General features: G+C 36.2%; 1 protein-coding gene across 1 annotated transcript in view; it reads left to right on the top strand.

Annotated features, from left to right (window-relative positions):
- The window catches only part of UBXN7 (UBX domain protein 7), a 58,053-nt gene extending 36,673 nt beyond the window's left edge, over window positions 1-21,380 (top strand). The window contains exons 6-11 of the mRNA XM_027061108.2: window positions 3,857-4,003; window positions 5,259-5,349; window positions 6,215-6,342; window positions 12,225-12,618; window positions 12,747-12,826; window positions 14,169-21,380. Of these exons, the coding sequence (XP_026916909.1) occupies window positions 3,857-4,003; window positions 5,259-5,349; window positions 6,215-6,342; window positions 12,225-12,618; window positions 12,747-12,826; window positions 14,169-14,330 (1,002 nt within the window). The 3' untranslated portion in view covers window positions 14,331-21,380. The remainder of the gene's footprint in view (window positions 1-3,856; window positions 4,004-5,258; window positions 5,350-6,214; window positions 6,343-12,224; window positions 12,619-12,746; window positions 12,827-14,168) is intronic.
- The last annotated feature ends 766 nt before the right edge of the window (window positions 21,381-22,146 follow it).

Raw genomic sequence — 22,146 nt, 5'->3', positions numbered from 1 at the left:
GTGTTCTGGTTAATGCTAACCAAATGAGAAACTGATTAATTCACTTGTTTACTCAGTAACTATTTATCAAAGCCTTCTATTATAAGGTCTTGTTCTAGGTAATGGGGATTATATTTGTTGGGATAAAGATTTGACGGCATATGAGAGAGACCAGGAAGAAAAAAACAGCTTAAAACAAGATAGAAGTCCAGATTGTTAGTGGTTCTGCTATATAAAGTTACTAGGAGTGGAGTTTTTTTCTGTATTTCACTGTTGTTTCCTAGGTCTTGCTTGCTTCTGTTCATATGATTCAAGATGGCTCACCACCTTGTTTGCTTTCCAGCCAGCATGAAGGGGGGGAAGGGGCACACTTTTTCCCTTGAAAGGCACAACCTAAAAGTTGTACATATCACTTCTGTTCACATCCCATTAAGCAGAACTCAACAACATAGCCACACATAGCTATAAGAGACACTAGGAAATCCAGATGCTTAGCAAAAATTGGAGCCTCTGTTACTAAGAGGGAGAAGGGGAAAATGGGTATTTGGTACCTATACGCAGTTTCTGCCATAGGGAGATAGTGATAAACAAGCTCTACAGAGTTCTTGCCATCAAAGAGTTTATAATCTAGGGGGAGAAACAGACTATAAACAAATAAAAAACATAATATATAACATATATTTAGTGTATATATATTTTATATGTACATTTGGTATGTATGTATATATATAGAGAGAGAGGCAGAAAGGGAGGGAGAGAGGAAGAAAAATTTCAGGTTATAATAGTTGCTGGGAGAAAGAAAAATAGAATAAGGGAAGGAGAGAGGGCTATTTTTTTTTTTTAATGTTTGTTTTTGAGGGAGCATGCATGCATGTGTGCATACAAGCAAGAGAGGGGCAGGGAGAGAGAATCCCGAGCAGGCTCTGCACTGTCAGTGCCTGGGTGGCTCAATTGATTAAGTGTCTTAACTCCTGATTTTGGCTCAGGCCCTGATCTGACAATTCATGGGATCAAGCCCTGCATTGGGCTCTGCTCTGACCATGCATGCGGAGCCTGCTTGGGATATTCTCATTCTCTCTCTCTCTCTCTCTCTCTCTCTCCCTTCTCTCTCTCTCTCTCTCTCCCCCCAAATAAATAAATAAACTTTTTTTTTTTAAAGGTACAAGTGTTGTTAATGGAAATTAAAAGCAAGGTTGATTTCATAAGTTTCACATATGTCTATAATTGTGATAGAACAGAACTATTTTAGATAGTAAGATCAGGGAAGATTATGAAAGGATGAGATTTGATAGAAGTCTGAATAGAGTGAAGGACTGTGAATCATAGGAATGTCCAAGGGAAGAGCAGACAAAATAGTTAAGTGTAAAGGTACTGATATTGGAAATATCTGGGCCTATTTCTGATACAGCCAAGAAAACCCGTGTAGCTGGAACTGAGTGAGCATAGCACTTAGGATGAATGATCTGACCTGGGCAACAGAACATTTCTTAGGTTTTCTTATTTCTCCACTAGCCCATAAGTTCCATGAACACAGGGACTTTGTTTTATTTACTGTTCCACAGTGCCTGGGAGAGTTTCTGGTACATGGTTGGCCCTCATTAAATCTGTGTTAAATGATTGAATGGCATAATCTGGAGTACATCGTACAGAAAGAGTCAGAACAATTTCCCTGATATTCCTTAATGCATATTTGTTAAAGTTGCCATTCAGTTACACATGCACCTAGTCCTAATTACTAAGAGTAATTTCAAAAGTACTTGCTATAAATGTGAATAAAAATAATTAACATTTCCATAAAAAAGTACTGTGTATATTCCTTCTTAGTGTTATATATATATATATTTCCTCTATATCCTTGTTTTTCATACTTTCCTAATCTGTCTGGGACTGAGAGAGAGGTTAGTCTTTACTGTTTCCCCCTTGTCATGATAAATCCCATCACATACCTATTTGGTGTAGCCATATTTACCCTTGCGTCTCCCTGTAATGGCTTTTAAATATTGACTCAGAATAGCCTAATAGATTCCAAGAGGGAAGATTCATCATTGTCCCATGGTCCACTTACACCTCTAGCCCTTGACTCATATAATTTGTATACTAAGTGAGATTGTGTTAAGACTCTCTTATAGTTAGTCCAGATGTTGCTTTGCATGAAATTTGTATCTTCTGTGGTTCCTTCCTTCTAGCAGTAGTTTCTTAATAGATCTTCAGATGTTTTTGCTGGTATAAGGTTTTGCCCCATGTAAGCTTCAAGAAGGCAGGGGTTTTTGTGTTTTGGTAACTACTATAACCCACCATCCATAACTGTACCTGAAACACAGTAGATACTCAAATACTTGGTGAATGAATGAATCTGAACTAATGAAAGCATGAATGTGAATGAATGAATTTTTAAAAAATAGAAATCAAATGAATGCATCATTTTTAAACTCTGAGCTTTTTAAAATTTATTTTTGAGAGAGAGCGCACGAGCTGGGGAGGGACAGAGAGAGAGAGAGGGAGGCAGAGGATCCAAAGCAGGCTCTGCACTGACAGCAGAGAGCCTGACGTGGGCTCAAACCCATGAACCATGCTGTGATGACCTGACCTGAGATCAGATGCTTAACCGACTGAGCCACCCAGGCTCCCCTGGACTTTTATTATTTTTGACGTTACACATTTTTTTCCTTGTCAAGTGCTGTAGTCGAGGCAGATGTAAATTTACCTTGTGTGTTAATTTTTTCTTTTTTCTCAAATAGTTTTTCTTCCATTAAAACAGTATAATTACTTACTACTCATTTATGAAATCTGTATGCATGCTATAGGTAAGGAAGTAAGTGGGGCACTACTACATCCTAGGAGCAAGGAGTTATTATATTTATATACTTTAAGCCTTTGAATACAGCTTCCTGACTCAAATACATGGATAATTCTTTTTAGAACTTGTGTTTTCACTTGTGGAATCAGTAGTGAATATTAGAAAATGATTTTCTCTGGGGGATTCATACAAAACAATAGGATAATAGTATTTTCAAGATTGCATAAACCTTAAAACAGAAGATATTCTTAGTTTTGCATTTTATGATACTTTCAAAATGTTATGTTTTTCAATTGTTATTAATCTGAGTTAATTGATTCTTAAGATTTTCCCATGTCAAATTGATTAGGAAAAGAATATTGTTCCAGGACAAAATTATTCAAAACTATGGCTTTCATTTCACTTCCTGTGCAGAGGTTTGAGGTAGCATTTGCTCATTTGCTTTTGTGCCATTCTTTTCCTGTTCATCAACATTTCTTAGGTCTTTGTGATAATGAGGAACTGTGAGGCAAAAAGTACATACTCATGATTGATATTTGTATTATACATTGAGGAGTCTTGGAGATCATTCTGAAATAGTCTGTGATCCTGTGATCTCATTTTTGAAACCCATTCTTAGGAATAATAACCCCAAGAGAAGAAACCCTCAACAGCTTTTACTGAAATGTCTAGGGTAGTTCTATAAAATAGCAATAGACACATACTGCTTACATTTGTTTAAAAGGAGAGATATTTGTGGATAGGGATTGGAAGAGACGATATGATAGGATTACATGATTTTTTGACCTAGTCTGTGGAATCTTTTTTAGGTAAAGATGTTTAATGTACAAAAAAATCTAGCCATTAGAATAATAACAGTGTATAAATGAAAAGCAGTTCATTTAAATTTGAAAAATGCTTGAAAATGAACCTTGTAATTACATACATATACCCAAATTAATGTATAGATACTGAAAACTCTAGATGTCATATTTGAGAAAAAATTTTGTATTTATATGAGGACAGCTTCTGAATTCTGAAACATATCAGTTACCAAATAGAAAGTGTTTCTGACAAATGTTATATAACTTTACTCTACAGGCCAAAGAGTGCGGCCAGATGCAAAATAAGTGGCTAATGATAAACATTCAAAATGTACAAGACTTTGCATGCCAGTGCCTCAACCGTGATGTGTGGAGCAATGAAGCTGTGAAGAATATTATCCGGGAACATTTCATTTTCTGGCAGGTGAGGAGAATTAATCAAAATTTTTGTAGTATTTTACTATTGTAGTATGAGATGTTGGGGAGGAGGCAGTAGGTTATAAAATGGGAAAAAAATTAACAGTTAAATTGTGATATATGAAAAAGTAAAACTACCCATAATGGCTGAAGTAGTAAGGACAAGTGAAAATAAGGTCAGCAGTGAAGAACTCCTAAGGGAAGGAGGAAAAAGAACCAACCCATGTAAGCCATGTAGTATTTATATCTCAGAAGAGTTGATACATTTCAATAGAATGTACAACTATACTATTCAACAGAAATATAATGTGAGCTACATAAGTAATTTTTCCAGTAGCCACATTTAAAAAGGTCAAAAGAAATAAGTGGAATTAATTTTAATATATTTTTATGAAGTCACATTCTCTCATATAAAACTAATATTAAAATATGAAGTGGTGTTGTTTGTTTGTTTTTTGGTGTTAAGTCTTTAAGATCTGGTGTGTATTTTATATTTAACCAGTATCTGACTAGTCACATTTCAAGTGCTTCAATACCACATGTTCTAGTGGCTACTATAATTGACAGTACTGATATAGAAGTTCTTGAAGTAATGGAAAAACATTTGACTAAGGCCTAGATTTTAGCTTGAGTTTGATACTCCCATCTGTGTGTCCTTACATTTATCACTTAGGGTCTTACTGGTTCTAGTTTCTTTTTATATAAATGATCCAAGCTAAGGTTAGATGATCTTGCTCTGGTTTTTTATTTTATGAAAAATAAATTGAAAATAAAAACTTATGAATGAACTTAATTCTTTTCCCAATGCAAGATATGCTATTGATTTGCCTGTTCTCATGTGTTATAGGCCCCTAAATTCAACATGATTTTTCTGAATGGTAACCTTTTATTCAGCACCTGTTGATTATCTCTTTGCCTAGCATTATGCCAGGCACTTGAACCATATAATATATAGTACATTGTAATTTATTAAGATGTATATGGTTGAAAGTCAGGAATGACATAGATGGACAGATAACAACAGGAAGGGCAATACCTCTTCTGAACTGGGAAGAGAGAAAGAACAGAGTGATATGTTTATACAAGTTTCCAGAGGCATTGAAGGCAGGAAGTTGAGGGAGTTCACATCAGATGGCTTTAATTATCTAAGACAGGAGTGAAAATCTAACATATACCAAAGGTGTATTTGGATAATTAATTGCTGTTGGTATATTTAACAAAGATATAGTTGACACTTTTTTTTAATATCAATGACTTAACAGGTTTATCACGACAGTGAAGAAGGTCAGAGATACATACAGTTTTATAAGCTAGGGGATTTCCCCTATGTTTCTATCTTGGATCCACGGACAGGTAAGATTTATGTCAGCTTACAGCCTTTAACTTATTTCTCTTTCACTTATCTAAATAATTGACCTTTAATATTTGACTTGGATCCAGTTTCAGAATTATTTGTTTTTTTTATGTTTATTTATTTATTTTGAGAGAGAGAGAGAGCATGAGCAGGGGAGGGGCAGAGAGAGAGAGAATCCCAAGTGGGCTCTGCACTGTAGTGCAGAGCTCTACACAGGGCTCTATCCCTGGACTGTGAGATCGTGGCCTGAGCCAAAATCAGGAGTCGATGCTTAACCGACTGAGCCACCCACACATCCCGAGAATTATTTGTAATACTTTAGATGAAGGGTTTTTGTTCATGTCCGTGAGAAATATTTAAATATCTATGAAGTATATATTTAGGAGTCTGTTTCTGGTAACTTTGGGAGATGGGAGTATTTTTATATTTTTGTATAGTTTTGTCCTTTGAAAGAATAGCTTTTTCTTTCTTGTTATTTTATAAGGAATCTCCTTTGGTTTTCTATCATTAAAATATTAAGATTGTTCAGTGGCTGTTGTAATCCCATCAGAGAAGCAGAGGGTAGAGTTAGTTTTATTATTAATTTGAGTTTCATACGGATACTGCTTTGTCTGAACCTCTTCCTAAATGGCAGTTAATGATATCAGCAGGTAAAGTAGCTGCTCTGTCATGATGGCTAGGAATCGCTTAGGTTGATTATAATTAATGTATCCTCTAGTTTATGAACATACTATGTAACTTAGGCTGGTGAGGGGTGGAGTGTGTTCCCAGTAATTTAATTATGCATATACCAAAAGAAATATTTAATGAGAATATTCAGAAAGAGTATTGATTTTATTACATACCCTGGTTTTTAATTTTTAGGTCAGAAGCTAGTAGAGTGGCACCAGTTAGATGTATCTTCTTTCTTGGACCAAGTGACAGGATTTCTGGGTGAACATGGGCAACTGGATGGACTTTCTAGCAGTCCCCCCAAAAAATGTGCCCGTTCAGTAAGTATGATTGAGAAGTGGTGATGGGCAATTAAGTGTAATTGCATATAAATATCTTGTGTAAAATGTTTGAGTAAAGGTAATAATGTAAAAGTTAAAGTTTGTGGCTGCACATCTTAGACACCCTCCTTATATTTTGATGATTTCCCACATAGGTGTCCTGTCTTCTCAGTGAGATTATAAGATTCATATTCCTAGTCTCCTTTACAGTTAGGGTAAGGGCATGTGACCGGAGACCTGGATTTAGAAATAAACAGTGTGAATGTGTACCGGTAGGTAGGAGGACTGATAACGGCACGCTGTCCACTTCTTCAGGGGTAGCGTGTCAGGCCTTTTGGTATCCAAGTCTAAGCAGCAGTAGAAATGGTATTTTTCCTAGACAGCTTTCATAGTGTAGCTGGACATTAGTACTGGTTATATAGCTTTGGGGTCTGGCTCCCTGGCCCACCCAGAGATTATTTCTGTACTTAATTTCTATAATATGCTATTATGAGGCAGACCTGTTTGATAATTGAAGTCAAGATTGGTGGTGAGTAAGAGACCTTCAGAGATAATGGGACTCTCATTTGGTGGTAGGAGCTATTTGGGTTTGATGGCAGTGAGAATAAAATTAGTTTTAGAGGATATGACTTTAACAGTCCATATAATGCAGTTATGAAACTGTTCCTTAAGTTTATCACCTAGAATAAAGCACACAGGCACAGAATGGTATGCATGCTTGCCAAGGGGTGGTATAGAATTCTTCTCTCCCCCCCCCCCCGTAGAGAATTTTTATTGAGGTAGATACAGTAGTACAAAACTAAAACATTGTTTCAGCTTTTTTTGTTTGCTTTTTTCATTATTCTGAGAAGTTTTGCTTAGGTAGAATTCTTTTTTAAGGCAAAAAACCCCCAAAGAGTCTTTATAATTGCCCTGAGAGAGTTTCTTATCTTTTGCAGTCATAGCTAAGGCTGACATTTTCAAAAACCAGAGCCTAAGCTTGTGAGTTGCTGAATTACAACAACATAAATTAAGTTAACAACTTCACCAGGTCTCTTATGAAAAGTAAGACGTTTAGTGGGAAAGAATGGGACCATGACATTGGACAAATACATAGGGATGATTTGGGTGACCAGTACCTCAGACCCCACTTCTGATACAATTCTATGAATGTTACAAATATTGATCAACTGTGTGCAAGAGAAACACCAACAGATAATGACTTAAACAAAGAAGACATCTACTTTGTTCAACAAGAAGTCGAGGCAGGCAGTCTAGAATGTGACTTCTGTGGATGTCAAGAAACCAGATTTCTCCTCTTCCTCCCTCCCATCCCCCCATCCTTACTGTTGGCTTGTTCGTACAATCACAATATAGATGCTCTGCTCCCAGGCATTATATCCAAGCATGGACAAGGAAGATGGGGGTAGTGCCTCTGTACAAAAGTAAACAGATACAGATAAGAGTTCTGCTTATTTTAGCTGGACATATTTTCTTGCACAAATACAATTAAGGTCCTGTTAAGAAAGCAAAGAAGACTGGATGTGAGATAGGAAACTAGTAGTGTCTGATATAGTGCCATTCTTTAAAATCAACATACATGGTACAGAGTGTTATTATCTGCAGTCAAAGCCATTGCATGTCATGTGGGCATATCTATTTGCTTTTATGTTTGTAATAAGTTAGCCTTTATTTTATTTTTGAAAAGTTATAGCTATTTAAAAAAAAAAAGATTTTATTTTTAATCTCTGTACCAAATGTGGGGCTCAAACTCTCAGCCCTGAGATCAAGAGTCACATGCTCTACCAACTGAGCCAGCCAGGTATAAGAACACTTACAGCTTTTTAAAAAAATTTTTTAATGTTTTTATTTATTTTTGAGGGAGAGAGACAGAGCATGAGTGGGGGAGGGGCAGAGAGAGAGGGAGACCCAGAACCTGAAGCAGACTCCAGGCTCTGAGCTGTCAGCACAGAGCCCAATGTGGGTCTCAAATCCATGAACCACGACATCATAACCGGAGCCAAAGTCAGATGCTTAACCGACTGAGCCACCCACGCGCCCCTTGAAGAGCAAATTTTAAATTTTTCATGAAAGCCAGTTTATCAGCATTTATACTTTGTGCTTTTTGTCTCTTATCTAAGAAATCTTAGCCTAACCCAAGATTTTATCCCATGTTTTTTTTATTTTTAGCTCTTAAGTCAGTGATCCATTTTGAATGAATTTTTGTATATGGTGTCAGGATAGGGTTGAGTTGGGGCTTTTTGTCTGTCTGCATATGGCTGTACACTTGTTCCAGCACCATTTGTTGAAAATATTATCCTTTCTCCATTGAATTGCCCTTTGCACCTTTGTCAAAAAATGATCATATATATGTGTGGGTTTATGGACTCTTCCTTCCAGTGATTATGTTATGTCTTTCTCTACACCACTTTTCTCTTAGTGATAGTAGCTTTGTAAATCTCGAAATTGCATGGTGTAAGTTCTCCCAACTTTATTCTTCTTTATAGTTGTTTGGTTATTTCAGATCCTTCGTGTTCCCACATAAGTTTTAGAATCAGTTTGTCACTTTCTTTTTTTAAATTTTTTGAGGAACCTCCATACTATTCCAGAGTGGGCTGCACCAGTTTGCATTCCCACCAACAGTGTAAAAGTGTTCCCCTTTCTCCGCATTCTCACCAATTTCTGTTATTCCCTGAGTTGTTAATTTTAGCCACTCTGACAGGTATAAGGTTGTATCTCATTGTGATTTTGATTTATATTTCCCTGATGTTGAGTGATATTGAGCATCTTTTCATGTGTCTGTTAGCCATCCAGATGTCTTCTTTGGAAGAGTGTCTATTTCATGTCCTCTGCCCATTTCTTCACTAGATTATTTGTTTTTTTGGGTGTTGAGTTTGTTAAGTTCTTTATAGACTTTGAATACCCTTTGTCCAGTATGTCATTTGCAATATCTTCTCCCATTCTATTGGTTGCCTTTTAGCAAGGGAAGCTGCTGGGATTTTGATTGGATTTGCATTGCTTTATGGATCATTTTGGAGAGAATTGACATCTTGACAATATTGAGTATTCAGGTCCATGAACATGTATCTCTCCATTTATTTAAGTCTTAAATTTCTCTGAACAATATTTTACAGTTTTTGTATATTGACCTTGTAGGCTGCAGCCTTCCTAAATTTACTTACTAGTTCTAGTAGCTTTTTCGTAGATCCCTTAGAATTTTTTTTTAATGTTTATTCGTTTTTGAAAGACAGAGACAGACAGAGCACAAGCAGGGGTGGGGCGGAGAGAGAGGAGGACACAGAATCTGAAGCAGGCTCCAGGCTCTGAGCTGTCAGCACAGAGCCCGACGTGAACTGCGAGATCATGACCTGAGCCGAAGTCGGACACTCAACTGACTGAGCCACCCAGGCGCCCCTAGAATTTTTTATATATATATAGATGGTCATGTCGTCAACAAATAAAGACTTATTTTACTTCCTCCTTTCCAATCTCTATGCCTTTTCTTTTTCTTAACTAGGACCTCCAATACAAAGATAGATAGAAGTAGTGAGATTAGACATCCTTAACTTGCTTCTGGTGTAGGGGTGAAAGTATTCACGCTTTTAACATTAACTTTGATGTTAGCTATATGTTTCTTGTGGATACAGTTGATTTGCTAAAATTTTGTCAAGAATTCTTGGGTCTATATGTTCACGAGGAATATTGGTTTATAGTTTCTTTGTCATTTGTTTTGTCTTCCTTGTAATGCCTTCTTTTGGTTTTGGTATTAGGTTAATGCTGGCCTTTTGATGAATTGGGAAGTGTTTTTTCCTGCTTCTGTTTTCAGGAAGAATTTGTGTAAAATTGATTTTATTTCTTCCTTATTGTTTGATGACATTCACCAATAAAGCCACCTCGATCTGGAGTCTTTGTGGGAAGTTTTAAACTACAGATTCAACTTATTAATAGATATAGGACTACTCAAGTATCTACTACTTCTTTAATGAGCTTTTTAGTAGGTTTTGTCTTTCCAGGGCTTTGTCCGTTTTATCTGAGGTGTTGAATATATTGACATAAAGCTGTCCATTATATTTCCTTGTTATTCTCTTTAATGCCTGTAGCATCTATAGTGATTGTTATTAATCCCCTGTTACTGGTAATTTGTGGTTTCTTTTTCCTGACAATCTGATTAGAGGCTTATCAGTTTTACTGATTTTAAACAACCAGCTTTTGGTTTTAATAATTTTTCTTTTGTTTTCTAGGTTGTTGATTTTTGTTCTTTCTCTTTCCTTCTCTGTTTGGATTTAATTTCATTTTCTTTTTCTGTGTGGGTACTTTTTTTATTTAAGATGGAAACTTAGTCATTAATTTCAGACTTCTCTATTATGTGTGTTGAGTTCTGTAATTTCTCTGTAAGTGCTTCTCTAGCTCCATATCACAATTTTTTTCTAGCTGAAAGGGAAATTGATAAATGGAATTTTTTAGCTGGGTGTGCTTTCTTTTATAGACATGATTAGGATTCTGTAAGTAAAGAAAGAAAGGAGAATGGATATTGGATAGGAAGTCTGTAGTGTCTGCCATGTTAGACAGTCTTTAAAATCAAACTGCATGCTGTGCACCGTCATTATTATGAACCTGCAATCCACTTCAAAGCCATTGCAGGTCACATACTTACCCTTTTTTTGGTGGTAGCTTAGCCTTAAGTTTATTCAACATTTTTTCCTTATTTTTTTTTTTTTTTGCTATATGATTTAATTTTTTTTGTTATATGATACAAAAGCCAAAATGAGGTTCCTTTAGTTTTTTGTTATTGACCCATATATTTTTTGCCTTTTTATTGTGGAAAATTTTAAGCATATTCATAAGTAGGAGTTTATTGAGCCTGTATGTATCCATTAACTAATTTCAGTAATTACTGCATGTGGCCAGTCTTGTTTCATTTATATTCCATCCTATTCACATTATTTTGAAATAAATCTAAGAATTCATTTTTTATTCATTAATGCTTTGGCATGTATCTTTAAAAGATAAAGACTCTTAAAAGAAACAAAAAAAGAAAAAAAAACACAGAAAAAATAAAGGCTCTTTATTTTTTTGAAACACAATCACAATGCCAGTAACACATCCTTAATTAACAGCAATTCTTTAATATCAGGAGATGTCTACTGTTCATCTTACAAAATTTACAAAATTTTGTTAACTTATAAAATTTTTTTTAATGATTTGAGTTAGGATCTAAATAAGTTCCATTCAAAAAAACCCATATTTTGTAACTTAATCAGTTTAGTGATACTTGTGACAGAACTTTACCTAGCGGAAAACTGTTGGAATTTGCTTTTCTCATGATCACAATGAAAACCTTCATTGTAATTAAGCTTGGGAAAATAGAATTGTTTTTCCCTATTTATTATATGCTGTTTTATTTTGGCTTGAATGTTACAGATCTGTTAGATTTTTTGCAAAATGATGATTACCGAGTTGTTGTTATCCTCTCTGTGTCAGAGCAGTGCTAGTTGAAGAATATAATAAGGAGCAAGGTAGACATCCTTTTCTGTATTGAGTATTTTAAAAACTAGTGTTTGGCTTTATATTTAAAACCTTAATTCTTGTATTTTTCTGGGCCAGGAATAAACCGTTTTCTTGATTTTATTAATTTTGATGTAAAGAAAACTTGTGCTTGCAGCACCGTTGTGGTAGGTCGTAGCACAGTTTTATTTTTGTTTTTAAAATATACATTCCATCTTGGCTGTGTAAGACAAAGTTGTTGCACTTAAATAGCTTAAAATTTAGTAAAGAGAAACATTCAGCAGGAAATAATATTGGCAAGCTGTTAATATTTCTCATGTCCTGTTTGACTTTATCTATTTTTGGGTTTAACTGTTTTCTTTTTCTTTCCACCCATGTTTTATGACTGCAACTTGCAGGAGAGCCTTATAGATGCAAGTGAAGACAGCCAGCTAGAAGCTGCCATCAGAGCCTCCTTGCAAGAGACACACTTTGATTCAACACAGACAAAACAGGATAGCCGCTCAGATGAAGAATCTGAATCTGAACTTTTTTCTGGCAGTGAGGAGTTCATATCCGTTTGTGGCTCTGATGAAGAAGAGGAGATAGAGAATCTTGCCAAGTCCAGAAAATCTCCCCATAAAGATTTGGGGCATAGAAAAGAGGAGAATAGAAGGCCACTGACTGAGCCCCCAGCCAGAACTGAGCCTGGAACAGCCACAAACCACCAAGGATTGCCAGCCGTGGATTCAGAAATACTAGAGATGTCACCTGAAAAATCAGATGGAATAGTGGAGGGCATAGATGTAAATGGTGAGTTACATTCTAGACCTGCTTTACTTAAAACTTGAATGTTACTGGAGGGGTTTATATATTTGTTTACATTAGTCTTCTGTCTTAAGCTGTTGTATCTTTTTTTTTTTTTTAAACCCTTTCTTTAGGACCAAAAGCACAGTTGATGTTGCGGTATCCAGATGGAAAAAGGGAACAGATCACTCTTCCAGAGCAAGCTAAACTGCTGGTGAGTATATCTAATTGGAAGTGTTTACTTGAAGCAGAGAAACTAATTAATTGGCATAATTGGCTTTATGAGTCTTTGAAATAGATGGTATTTAGTTTGGCCCCTAACTGAAAACTTACTGTGGTGAATCTTAATTCTAAGTATTTTATTACCTTCTTGAATTATCTTAGGCAAGTTACATAGGGTCTGTCCAGTCAAGGATTTTCTGTTCGTGGCTGCATGGGATAGAAACCCAGCTGAAGTTATTACCTAGCAAAGGGGAGTGGGGTGGTTATTTTGAACATTATAGTGGGGCTCTTGGGTTTCCTAGTAGCTGAAACTGCAAAGGGGTTGGTTAAGAACCAAGATTGTTTTCTTATGTCTCTCTCATGGGGCTTGTTTTGTTTCCCTCTTGTGATTTTCTGCTTCACACCATTCTTCTCTCTATACTGGTGGTTTTTATTTACCTCTCAGCTTGTACATGGTTCATCATAGTGATGCTTGAGGGCCTTTTCCTCTGAAGTCCACAGCTAATGGGCCTTTCCTCTGTGTTTTCTAACCCCTGGAAAAGAGAATGGGTCTGACTGGCTTAGCCTAGTGTATGAGTGAATCCCCCTTAGATCAAGCGTCCATACCTAGCTGCTTGCTGTGGCAGGAGATAGTTAATCTGATTCTTCAAGACTGTGAGTACAAGTAGGCTGTGGCCACTGGTGCTGATACCCAGAGCTATCTCCCTGGTCTAGCCTTTGGAAGGGAATGGGAGATGAGACAATGAACAGAGGAAGTATAGATCACTGTTTTGAGAGGTTTGGTTTTGAAGCTAGTGGGAGAATGGGCAATAACCAGAGGGAAAAAAATGATTGAAGGAAAGACTGAACATGCGTAAGTCTGATGGGAAGCATCTGTAGAGAGGGAGATGTTGAAGATACTTACAAAGGAATATTCTGTAGTGGCACAGTTTCTAAGAAGGCAAGAAGAGATTCAGTGCACTGGAGGCAAGATTGTAGGTAGACTGAAGGACATATCTTCTCTGATGAAAAGAAAAGAAATTGATAAAATCTTTAAAAAGAGGACAGTAATTTTATAAATAGAAATTGGGTTTATTGGAGAAACAAACATAATCCTGTATATTTCAGTATCACTTAATGGTCCTAAATTATTGGATACAGGTTTATTATCTCCCCATCGAAAGAGTTATATTGGCCCTTCCACAAGGGTAAGCTTTGGCTATGTGAAAGAATAATTTAAACTTCAGATATCTCATCTGACATGATAAAAATGAACATAGGATATTTAATACCTTAATATATTCTTTCTTTTTATTTCCATCTAACAGCTTTGTCTTTTCTCTTGTTTTTCATAGGCTTTGGTGAAGCATGTCCAGTCTAAAGGATATCCAAATGAACGTTTTGAACTTCTCACCAACTTCCCTCGAAGGAAACTCTCTCATCTGGACTATGACATTACATTACAAGAGGCAGGCCTTTGTCCTCAAGAGACTGTCTTTGTACAGGAAAGAAATTAACATCATGGCCTGACCTCTCTCAGCTTACCCCTTTTATCCCTTTTCCTGTGAGATACCATGTCACTAAGTATGCATTTTGGCTCATAGGACCATAGAGCCAAAGTCGGGCAAGCAAGTCACCTGCCTTCTGTTTTATTTCTTGCTCTCTCCTATATTCAGTCTCTTCCCCCGACCCCCTTTTTCACTCCTCTTCTGTTTTCTTCGTTTTCCTACTATTCTTTCTTTCTTACCTAATCTGGTGACCAAATGGAAGTGAAAGAATTAGACCTCCTAGTACTGGCTGCAGGAAATGTATGTTCCAATAAGTGGTCTCTTGCACAGCACTTTTTTGGGATCAAGTGATAATGTTACTCCTCAGGCTCCTTTGGTAAAAGAATGGCTAGATTCAGAATAAGAACAACCTCCTTTTTTTTGTAAGCCCCATTTTTGGTAGAGAAAAGAAATTCTATAACACTTTGTTCATGTAAGAAATATCACGTAACAAAATATTCAGGCTTTTGTTTACATGGAAAAAGCATCCCTTATAATCATTGTTCATTATATTTAAAAATTTTTTTCAAAGGATTCCCATGTTCCCACCTAAAATTATTTTCCATGATATGTGTTATTGGCAGATTGAGTGTTAAATATAGGGTGAGTAGCATGGAGTGGCTTTCAATATCCTAGCCTGAAACAGCTTTCTTCATTATTACTTTATAAATTGTATTGATCCTGCTAGTCCTGGAACGGACGTTTAGTGAGGCGATTTTGGTGACTCGGATAGGAAGGTGCTTGCTGTTTTTGCCAGTACAGCATATTAGTTCCTTTGGCCCTTCCATTGTTTGGGTACACAAGTGATCTGTAGGAGAGCAACTGTTCAATTAATCATGCAGTACAGTGGCTTGTGGTTGTAACCACTATGGTAATTGATTGTCCTATGTGCTTTAAGGCATACTTATGTATGTCCCGGGGGGTGGGGGGGAAGAAAAAGATGCAGCTGAGAGTTGCTAACCATGTTCCTACGGTTAGAAAGAATGATTCATTTTTTTACCCCTGGTTGGAACAATTCCTAAAAGGTTCTGGTGACTGAATGAGCTTAATTCCTCTACCGTTTTCTTGCAAAAGGTATCAAAACTGAAAGCCTCTCTAAGGCAAAGACCTTTAAATTCAGTTTATAAGACAACATTTAGTAAGGGAGGTGGAGAAGGTTACCGGTAATCTTCAGATGTGGAGTTCTTCTGCCGACAAAAGCCACATTCAGACTTAGCTGGTGAAAGCTTTTTTCAGTATTATTTAGAAGAGGCCATCTAGAATCTATGTAATACTGTCTGACTTATCACCTTCACCATATGCTCAATTCTTACTTTGAGCTTTAAATAGAGTCCTCTGAAGGGGTAGTAGTGATTCTGGTGGCAAAATCAGAACTTTAACTTGTTCTATAGAATGGACCTATTTTGTCAGTTGGGGATTTGGATTGATTGATTCTTCTACTTGAGGAACATAAATTGCTATTGCTCAGAGACCTTTAGGTTTCCATCTACTTTAAGATCACTCTTTCGGCAACGTGGGGATTAAAAAAAAGATGCTTATTGTGTTGCTAGTACACAATTAGAGAATATGGTTTCTAATGGTTGGATTTTGAGGGACCCTTCCTAAAGAATGAGTATGTATCTCCTCAAGGAAATCATGGAAAATTCTGTTTATTCTTCAGTGAGTCCTTTTGAATTAATGTTCTTACATTTTTTTCTAAGTCTGTGTAAGTGCTTATGTATAAGTATATAATTGTATAAATATTTATAAATATATTTATATAATTACAATTTCATTTATACCTTGAGTCAAAGTTCTCTCTTTAGATTGGTGACTGAGTAATACCATTTCGGTGTTTTTCTCATAAGCTCTCGAGGCTAACTAGCAGCTTCTCATTTATTGAGGAAACATGGTTTTCATGTTAATTCCTCAGTTGTATCTCTGAACTTGGATAATATACTTGCTATCTGAGGAATAGAGCTATATACTAGCAAAGGTGCAGTAGAAGGTTTAAAAATTATTGGTAGTAGACAAAGTCAGAAATTAAAAATTCAGGGAGGCACAGGGTAAGAACTGAGGGTATGCCCAGCTTTGGTGCTGTGTTGGCACCCATCTCCACTCTCAGCAAAGTCACAGCTAAAGTCCAAATCTGTCAAAAATGTGAAGTCAAGAATTTTCCCTGTGGGGCTCTGTTTCATTCTTTTACCTACTAACTTCTCTATAAAACGTATCTCAAGAATCCGAGACATGCTCATTAATGATAGGATGTAGTTCTTTTTGATGAGGTCAGCCGTGGCATATCCATTTATGAGAAACCAAAGTGACTTTTTCAACTTGGATAACTGTGAGATGACCGAGTAAATATAAAGTGATTTAAGTAAGCATATCAAAGACTTAGGGCATGAGATACTGATCCAACTTAGATACAGTTGGTGTTTTTAGAGTACAAGATGTAGAGGATTTTATTTTATTTTGAGGCAGAAGTGTAATTATCCTGGGCTTGATATAGAAGCCCATGGGGGAGGGATTATGGATTATACATGGGAAGAGTAAGTATAAAAAGGAGTACTGCTTCGCTCATGAACTCAATTCACTAAAGGAGTATGCTTCCTCCAGGTTGTCTTCTTCTTTGCTCTGCAAATTCCTTTGTTCTTTGGAGGAAAGATTTTACTGAATAGATTAAATGAGGCTAGTAAGATTAGTTAAAAATAGTCATTCCTTATAGGTATTGGAAACAGCTCAAAAGAAAAGATGGGGAGGAAAAGGACAAGATAGACTTTGAGAGGGACAAGAAACAAAGATGGGGAGATGGAATGAAAATTAGTGGGGAAAAAAGTGACAGCAAACATCTTTTGAATTTGATTTAGAAAGGAACCAGAGAAGAGAAAGAACAGCCAAAGAAAGAACAGAGGGAAGAATGCGGAACTAATTCTGAGTAACTAGCATGTGCTAGGTACTTTATGTGCATTTTCTCCTTTAATCTTCTTAAGAATTCTACAAAATACACACTTTCCCCATTTTGTAGGCAGGAAGAAAGTGAAGTTCATAGAACCCGCTCAGGATGTCACAGCTAGTAATTGGCAGAATCAAAATAGGCATCCAGAGTCCATGCTTTTTTTACTCCCTTGCTGTAGTCGCCCACAACAGGGGAATCAATTTACCCAAAAGGTTCTCTTCCTGTGTTTGGCTCTGTAAATTATCGTTTGGTTTGTTTCCTTTTAAAGCTTGTGGGATTTGCACTATGCCTGTAAATTCTTATTTACACCACTGTTTTGAGGGACTGATTATTCCTTTTTAAAAACGATGCACTGATAAAATGTGAAAGGAAAATATGTGGCATTATTTGCCAAGAATAGATGGAAAGGCTAAAAAATAATTTTATCTTTTTTAAACCATTTTTTGGAAAAGATACAGTTTTCTTTGTCCCATCCATACCTAAATTGAGCTATGTGTATATTTTTAAATCTTCTATAAAATTCTACTTCCTTGACTCTAGAAGTCAACAAATATTTATTGAGTCCTTAATCAAAGTTGGAAATGTCTTGAAGTCTAATACCTGGTTTCTTCCTGTTTTATCCAGTTGGAAAGACACACTACACATGAGATAATTGAAGGTGCAAATGTTTACCTTTCTGGGGCTGAACTGTAATTACAATAAAACTTTAGAAAAGGGAAAGACTTGTGTAGGCTTTCGTTAGGAAAGGCCACAGAAAACTAAAACTGAAAAGTGGCAAACTCTGTAGCTCAGAGTTTTTGACTCACCTGTATTCTTTAGCTCCACCTTTTGTAACTGCTAGACTTAGGGCACAACGTTTATTGGTAGTGTATATCCAGCACCCAAGTAGGAAAGGATTATTGATCCTAGAACTAAAGATTTTAGCTAGCAAGGATCTCACTTGGACACTTAGGAAAATACCAGAGGGAGCCACTAGCAGCTGGAAAGTGAAGGAAAGATTTAATTTCTGTACCCAAGTACGAATGAAATATATAGAGGGGCACTATATGTAGGCATGAGTGCACTTGGGTAAAAGCTCTGCTATACTAATAGAGAATTGGACTGGATCAGTAGTTCTGTTTTTTCACGTTAAAGGACTTATTCAAGTTTGGCAGGGGTGGGGAATTGTGGGGTTTACATATTAATAACATTAAGACCATAGCTGGAGAAAATGTGCATATGAAATTGCAGACCCTTTGCAAAAACTCTAGGAACCCACAGATTGTAGACCACCGAATGAGATTATCTCTGAAGTCCTTTCCACTCTAAACTTTCATGCTTCTAGTTTCTCCTCTTTATTACATATTATCCCTAGGCTAATTAAAAGTTTACTTGTTAATCAGTTCTTTCGCTTTTTTTCTGTGTCCAGATTTCCCAGTAACTTCATCTCACCTCACTGTGTGACCAAAATCTCCAAAAAAGATAGTATCATAGTTCTAGACCTAGTAATGATCTTTTAAACACAATTCATCAATTTTAAAAACTTCATGCTGTGTTTTGAATCAGTGTTAAGTAGGACTAAAATGTAATTAATGAGAACCAAATATTTCACTGACACCAGAATTAAATTTTATGTTACCTGTGTGCTTAAAGCACTTTACTGGATGAGCAATTGTTAGGAAATTGATTTGACTAAGTTGTAAAATTTACACTTGGTTTTAGCAGAAACAACTTTTTCAAGATCTAATTAGACCAACTTTTAAAAATATTTCTTATCCCACAAGAGTGCATCTCTGTTATGTTGTTCATATTTTCTCTCTCTCTCTCTCTCTCTCTGTCAGTCTCTCTCTGTCAGTCTGGCCTTCTTTCACTTAACTACTCAATAGTAAATCATGGGATGCAGGTTGCTGAATAAGTGATGGCTTGTGTAAAATTAAATGAGATAGGAAGAACCAACCCTACTGATGAACATGGCAGTTTCCCAGTAATACAAGCCTTGATGAAAAGGCTACTTGAAGACAGCTGTGTCCTATGAATATTCAACTTCATTGATTTGCCTTGCATAGCATATCAATTATTGTCTTGCCTTGACACTTAGTATTGCATTGTGCACAGTTTAGATTAGTGGCAAGAATGTTTAGTACAGAAAATAACCAACAGAGAATACCAAGGCACTATCTTGATTTCTCTTGTTATGTAGAAATTTGGTATTTCAGTGCTGGTTATTTTGGTCTTTGACTCAAACCGTGTGTCAGTTCTGCTAGAGAGACAGTTTAGAATCAAGAATATTTTTTTATAGAGATTATGATGACTTTGATCGTTTTCCCATGAAGTGAACTTGTGACTAAATTATTGGATGTGACTATGAGGCCGTGAATTAGAAAGTCTTTTTATCCTACCTTCTCTTTTACTTTTCCATTCTCTATTCTCAATTTTTTGGATATCCATTTTCTGAAAATTAGTCATGACTTTTAATGAAATTAGCTATGTTTAAGAAGTTCCATTTCTAAGTTTGAATGTGTAACATTTTTAATTTTTCATAAATTAATATATAAGGGAAGAATTTGAAGCAAATGGCTTTATAGCTCATTTTCTCTCTGCACCTGAGAATTCTCTTATTCCGTATATAGAACGGCTAGCTCCATGATACCCTTCCTCCCTTCTTTGTCCTACAGAATGTTCTGTACTGCTTAGAATCTCAGTCATTCTCATAAACATGGTAATTTTTGGTTCAAGCCTTTATTTGCCATATGATCTCAAAGCAGAGGTGGGCAATCCAATATGAACTACTTCAGTAAAACTATTTAGCATTTCTGAAAAGTATTTTCAAGAGATGACCAGATTTACTTGGATTAGAGATACAAATACCAGTGGTAGTGTTTTGCCTAAACAATCCCACATTAATGTCTTAATACGAGAAGTTGCCTTCTTATACTTAATTCTGTGGCAACAAATAGCAAGTTTTTGTTGTCTGGTATTTCCTATATACAGACCAAAATGCCCTGAGATTTTCTCTTTTACAGGGTCACTTGAGTCTTCAAATAGGAAGAATAGTCAAACTACGCTGGACTGAACGTGAAAAATTTTGTCTGCATCAAAAAAAGTTATTAATCTAACTGGGCTACCACGAATCATTCATTTATTAGATGTAAATAAATAAAATGGGAGACATTTCAAATCATTGGATAAATTCTGACCTGGAATTGAATTCTCCCCTTCTTAAAATCTTTTATTTGCTTTTTTCATAGACTCAGTATGAGCATCTTAACTAATAAGGGATAGATTCTTGATCTGGAACTGTTCCCTGCCATTCTGCTTTTTTTTCCCTTTTGTCAAGCTTGCTAGCTTTAGAAGAGTACATGTTACCAGGTTCTATTTCAAGTTAATGACTTTGGAATGCTGATACTCAACTGGGTATCTGAGTGTTTTCAACAAAATGGTTTTATAGTTTGCTTTTCTTGGAGCTTCTGTGTTCTTAATAATGGAAAATATCAATAAATTATGTGATTCAAAATATAAATAGGTTTTTTACCCTAATCATATGTTCTTAATAACTTTTTGATGATTTATTGCCCTGTAAATTAAACCTCACATGAAGTTACCATTGCCACCAGAAAATCCCCTTTACCTGCTAATTAGAATGAAAGTAGTATGTGACCTCCACTTTTTAGTTAAGGAGTGTAGCAAGCTTGTAGTAGGGGCTGTTTATCTTACCCATTTTGGGCCTTGGGCCTTGGGCCTTGTTACTTTTTACGTTTATCCCTTCAATTTTGGAAAGCCTGTTTAAAACTCTTGCTGGGAAACAGACGGTAAAGCTATGATATAATCCTCTAGTCTTAGATATAGAGAAATGAGTACCAGTTGATGCTAACATGATACTTAGACTTTGAGGGGCTTTCATCCAAGCTTTGGCATGAATCTTTTATATACAGTTTTTTCACTCCTTTAAAAATCTTTTCTAGAATGGTTTTCCTTTTGATTGTTAACAACTTCTAAGCATCTGGTGTCTTCTTTCTTTTCTTTCTTTCTTTCTTTCTTTCTTTCTTTTTTTTTTTTAACCCTTTAAGAAAAGTCCTTTTTCGAGTAGGTATTGATTGTTCCATGAATACTCTCAGGAGTGTTTGTAGGCTCTGTGCATGCTTTGTATGAGTTCAGTTTGAATAATGCGTTTTGAATCATCTGGGATGTCCCAATTCTGGCATGTCTTCACTAATTGTGTTTTTTAAACATTTTTCACATCATTTCCCAAACCTCACTTCCCATCTTATTCAGAGAGGTTAATCAAGGAATGAAATTTGTTTGGGGAATAGGGATGGGGGTGGGTTGGGGACTTGAGTGAGGTCAGCTTGGGGTGTTTGCTTTAAAGTGTTTCTCAAGCAGTTCCTAAGAGTATTTAGAGATTCCCTGGGAATCCTTATTCTGGACAAAGTGGTGGTCTTAGTGAGATTTGCATTTTTAATGCAGGACAGGCTCTAAATTTAATCTGTAGTGTAACTTTGTTATTGAATCCAAGAAGATAATGGACAGAGACAGTGCTCCTATTGTAGCGTTTCTGGCAAGTGCTCCTTAAAAGGCACATAGAGTTCTCTGTGTTCTGGGTTTTTAATCCCATGGTGCTAGGAGATATTTGTTTCTGCAGCTCTTCTCAAAAGTGGGAAGAAGGGTTCGGGACCAGTGAGCAAGGGGGCAACTGGATCATCCACTAAATTGTTTTGTTCACGACACATTAGAGACCCTCCTGTACATCTAGCAAGTGATAATTAAGGTGCTAGGGAAAGCCTTAAATTTGAAGACACATGGAGGCGATAGCAAATCTAAACTTGGAGGAGGAAAAAAACATGCCATTAGATAAAGCAGAGCTGTGACTGCTGG

This window comes from Acinonyx jubatus, chromosome C2, assembly GCF_027475565.1.
Source record: "Acinonyx jubatus isolate Ajub_Pintada_27869175 chromosome C2, VMU_Ajub_asm_v1.0, whole genome shotgun sequence".
Classification (NCBI taxonomy): Eukaryota; Metazoa; Chordata; class Mammalia; order Carnivora; family Felidae; genus Acinonyx; species Acinonyx jubatus.
The sequence above is the reverse complement of the archived record's forward strand: the minus strand, read 5'-3'. Positions and strand labels throughout refer to the sequence as shown.